At 34.1% G+C, this 4,872-nt stretch overlaps 1 protein-coding gene across 1 annotated transcript; it reads left to right on the top strand.

Annotated features, from left to right (window-relative positions):
- Positions 1-1,871: 1,871 nt before the first annotated feature.
- On the top strand, positions 1,872-2,462 carry LOC110461608. Its single transcript, XM_021515147.1, has 2 exons — positions 1,872-1,969; positions 2,066-2,462. Exons 1-2 carry the CDS (start codon positions 1,872-1,874, stop codon positions 2,460-2,462), a joined length of 495 nt encoding a protein of 164 aa, XP_021370822.1.
- Positions 2,463-4,872: the final 2,410 nt, after the last annotated feature.

Here is a 4,872-nt window from a genome sequence, read left to right as displayed (position 1 = left end):
GAACGTGGTATTAAAACAAAAAATAAATAAACGTCAAAAAATATTTCCCAGGAAAAGTGTCCAAAGTGATCATCTTCGACAAGTCACTGTATAATAAGGGTTTAAAATACACATCCTGCAAGGAACTGAAACAAGAAATGTCATGTATATTTTGTACTGCATTGAGTATAACTTCTTAAATGAACGTATTTACCATATCAAACATTATCTAATGGTAAGGTAATGTAGCTTGCCTATCATTTAACAAAAATGAACCCACTGAACTAACTTACACAAAAACAGTATATTTGCCTAGCATAATGTCGTTTGTAGGAAAAGCCAGTTGTTCTCCACAGCTTAAGTAAGATGAACAGAAATTATTTAACGCATGCATTGTTTAACCTTTCATCTCAATTAATTGAACTTGAATATTTTAACATGTTACTTGCAGAATAATGCGAGTTAACAAACGAAAAAGAATGACAATTTCTGTTGGGATATGCCTGTTGACTAAAATAAACTTAGCCTACACTTTACAGCACATTACATTAGTTATTTACATAAAACGTTCTTAATGTATATATAATTCTTACATATAGTAGGTGTGTCTTGTCAGTGAAATTGATGATGTTCTAACCATGAAAACACTAGGCATTCACTGTTGAAATATCCTGTATTTTACTACTTATCGACACCCTATCTATCTCGTGGTAGTATTATTTAATAAATCATAATATAAATTACATCTTACTGCAAATCTCTCGTATATACGTCTGTACGGTATATGTCCACTTTTCCGGAAAATGTTAATTATTCATTTATAAAAATGACTTATGGGAAAACAAAATTGATATGAAATGCAAGAAACACTGGAATAATTTAGAACGATATTTAGATATTACGCATGAAAAACAACAGAAGGAATTTGTGTAATTCAATATATAATTTAGATCGAATTAAATATCACTATTATTGTAATGAGTGAGAATGAAAGAATGAACGATTTGAAGTTTGAGAGAAGATATGAAAAAGAAAGAGAGAACCAAGGTTAAAAGGCCTCCTGCATGAGGTTTACAGTTTATAAGAGGGATGAACCCGGGGCACCTCAACCCAAGCCTCCATTCCAAAAGATGCTAGGGGAATAAAGTCCAATTTGAACGTAAAAAAACAAAATCGATATCACTCGTGTTAAAGGAAGACATCACCTCGCTTTTAATTGGTGTCCCTCCTGATATAAACTTGATGTGGAGACTATGTTACTGACACGTACTACTTGACGAACAAACCGTCTAAAGTTAAATTCGTGATGATTTATAACATTGACATGACAGTTGAATCACAAAGGTTATGATAAACTGCAAATATATTTATTTCATACAAATTTACATATTTGATAAGATAAAAATGCAACAATGCATTATGAGACATGTGTTAATAAGGCGCGTTCTGTTGGCGCTGATTCAGATATTAGCTGTACTGAAGAAACCTACACATACCTGTTACTTCAATATACACTGCCCTCCAAAAGTTCTGTTAAATATTTTAAATTTTTCTGATAAATTATCTTTGACAAAACTATTGGAAAAAATAATTATCTTTAAATGTTTTTCTATTAATGAAAAGGGTGATAATGTGATTAAGATGATTTGCAATCATTGATTATCCAAATTGATTCACAAAAAGGGTTTTGTCAAACAATTCTGTTATTTCACATTTTATATAAATCTATCAGATGCTTGAGAATTGTTAGATTTACTTAAATGTACACGGTATTTAATTTTAATTTAATTTGAAATGACAAAATACATCACTATTCACCATTAATTGATTATTTGTTATCTTTTTAGTATAGTTGTAGTATTCAATCAATTTGCAAATACTTATGAGAAGAAATGCAGCGAATGACAAGAGAAGAACGATTCCAGTGTGTTTTTTACCATCGCAATGGTGCTGCTGCCGTCCAAACTTCAAGAATTCTTGAAACCAGCAGGTAAGTGAATGTTTTCCTGCCAGATTTTAATCATTTGCAAACTTTTCTTATCCAGAACCTGTCTATAGTTGTGTTACTGTTTCCCTTTTGTTGCAGTCAGAACGTGTACAGGGCCATTAAACGGTTCCAAGATACCGGGAACTATGAAGATCGAGAACGTTCTGGCCGGCCACGGATTTCTAACCCTCGGGATGATAGATTAATATTCCGGACCAGCCTCAGTAATCGCAAGGATAGCGTTCCTGAGCTTCGAACGGAGTGGATCCAAAACGGTGTGGTAGCGTCGAATACCACAGTGAGGAGACGATTACACAATGCGGGATTGAAAGGTTGTGTTGCTGTCAAAAAAACCACTTTTGACTGCTACCCATCATCGGAAAAGATTGACATTTGCACAGAACCATGCAAATTGGACATTGGTGGACAGTTTATGTTTTATGGACTGATGAGTCTAGGTTCACAATTTTTCAAACAGATGGCAGGACGTATGTGAGAAGAAGGGCAAATGAACAGTTGCGGCAAGACTGTGTAGTGCCTACAGTTAAGTTTGGTGGTGGCGGTGTGACAGTTTGGGGTGCAATGTCCTACCGAGGGACTGGATACCTCACTCCTTTAAAAGGAAATCTGAATAAAACCAAATACATTGACATTTTAGAAAACAGACCGGTACCATCAGCACATCTGCTAGGCTATGGAAGCAACTATTTCTTCCAGGATGACGGTGCCCCGTGTCCTTTGTTGTGTACATACAATTTTGGGACTGATTGAAAAATCAAGTTGGCTGACAATCATGAATATTTCTTATAAATAACTGGAGGTATTTTTCTCAAATTTTACATATCAAATTATATTCTTTACGCTCTCTATTGTGGATATTTCATAAAAAAAGTTCCCCCTATTACACTTTACTTACTTTTATAGTTAAGTGATTAACGATGACGTCACCTTTAAAGAATATTGTCATACACCGTTATATGAAATTAGGTGCAATTACTTGTTACATGACTTAATAAAAGAGATAAAATAAACTAAAGAGAAAGAAACGAAAAGGTTAGTCTTACATATTCCGTCTTTGCGTATTGCAGAGTTATCTTCTCTTTGGAGGAGGTATTGATTGTTAAGTCACTTGTTTGTGAGAGTAACGTCATCAATGTCTGAGAAAACGACGTAATTTTCTCTCACAAACCAATGACGTAACAATCAATACCTGCTCCCAAGAGAAGATAACTCTGCAATATGCAAAGACGGAATATCTAAAGATTATTATTAAAATGGTAAACACGAAGATCTCTTGTTATAGACGGTCTGTAACGCTATGTTCGGACAAAAAGAATATGAACAAACAGGATAGTCATGAACATTGCCTTGAATGATATTAATGGTATGAATTCTTTTGAAATTAATTTTAAATTACAGTGGTTAATTCCAGTATAACCAATTAACTTTTGCAAATTTATGTAATTAATACTTCTTATTGAGAACCAAACTATGACCAAGACCAGTTGGTGAAAGAGTTCAGAATTTGGATGATATCATTATAATCATGTCATTTATCAGAATTAAAACTTAGTTTTGATATACTTTACCTTTTCACTACTGTTACATGTATGGGACTTTTCCACAATCTTTAAGCGCGACTGATCAGTTAGTATTTATTTTCAGAACTTTACCCAGCGGTTCCATTGACGTCACTTTGCGACAGAAATAACACAGACAGCAGAAGATCAAATTACAGGTAGAATTTGCTTCAAACACTGCAGGAACAAAAACCTTTGAATACCTACATTTATTCTGTATAAGATATATACTTTTGTAATTACTAGTAGTATCCGAATGAACTTTCAGCACTCAAGCAAAAAGGAATATGTGTGCTTTATTGACTGGCATCCTGCTTCTTTATCAAAGCATATCAAGGAAAAGACGGAAGTACAGACAAACCAGCTGGAACATAAACACGAGGTTAGTACAATGATCGATGCATATACAACACTGAGAGGAAGAACTATGGAATCCCATACGGAGCATGCTAGGAAAGAACTGGTTTCATCTGTTGGCCTAAATCATCGAAACAAAACGGCGTAAAGCAAAATGCGAATCTTCTGTTTCGACCAATGCAATTCCATCTGACACGTGATGGGTACAAAATGTAATACCTTGAATGTGTTGGAGCATTAAGTTCAAGTCTAATGAGAAAGACAATGTATGGATCGAAGAACGAATATACTGCGAAAGCAACAGACACAATAAAAAAGTGAATGCAGTATTAATACCAAGCAAGCATCTAACATTTGCAGGATTTCAATAAAAAAAGAAGTAAATAAATAAATAATAAACAATTGGCAATCGAATAAAATCGTGTCCGTAATTAGCTTCGCTTTAAATATCTCTGTGTATTTCCTTTGTAAAACCAACATCCATCCGGTATCTTACGAAGCATCGTTAATTCCCATCGACTGAAGCCCACGTGATGGACACTCGGGGAGTATATTTTGATATATATATTTATAAATGCGACAGTATACTCTAATGTCGACTTCTTTATTACATCACAATGATGTTTTCGGAAAATAAATCTTAGTAGACCGATATCTCCGCATACAAAGCGTTAATGCTTTGACAGAAAAACAATGTTGGAATTCGCCAATGGGCGACTCACCTTCTGCACATTTACTTGTAGGAAAAACTGATTGGCGAATTCAACATTGTTACTCCGTCAAACAAATTCTCTTGAGTAACATTGCACAGTAGAAGATCAAACATGCACTACTGTAATTGATGTATGTAAATATGTATAGACATGTATAGTATTATTGTTGGCCAAATCAACTTAAGAGGTATATTATATATGAGTAATTTACTTCTTTTATTTACAATGTCCTCTGTCGGCAGCATTTTCAAATATA

Source organism: Mizuhopecten yessoensis, unplaced genomic scaffold, assembly GCF_002113885.1.
Source record: "Mizuhopecten yessoensis strain PY_sf001 unplaced genomic scaffold, ASM211388v2 scaffold10641, whole genome shotgun sequence".
In the NCBI taxonomy this organism is placed as follows: domain Eukaryota; kingdom Metazoa; phylum Mollusca; class Bivalvia; order Pectinida; family Pectinidae; genus Mizuhopecten; species Mizuhopecten yessoensis.
This window is presented reverse-complemented; position numbering and strand designations above follow the sequence as displayed.

Bases quoted from the DNA above. Each gene is read 5' to 3' on its own strand.
- LOC110461608 (XM_021515147.1), top strand. From the start codon at position 1,872: ATGCAGCGAATGACAAGAGAAGAACGATTCCAGTGTGTTTTTTACCAT. The intron at 1,970-2,065 runs GTAAGTGAATGT...CTTTTGTTGCAG, and splicing joins AGAATTCTTGAAACCAGCAG to TCAGAACGTGTACAGGGCCA.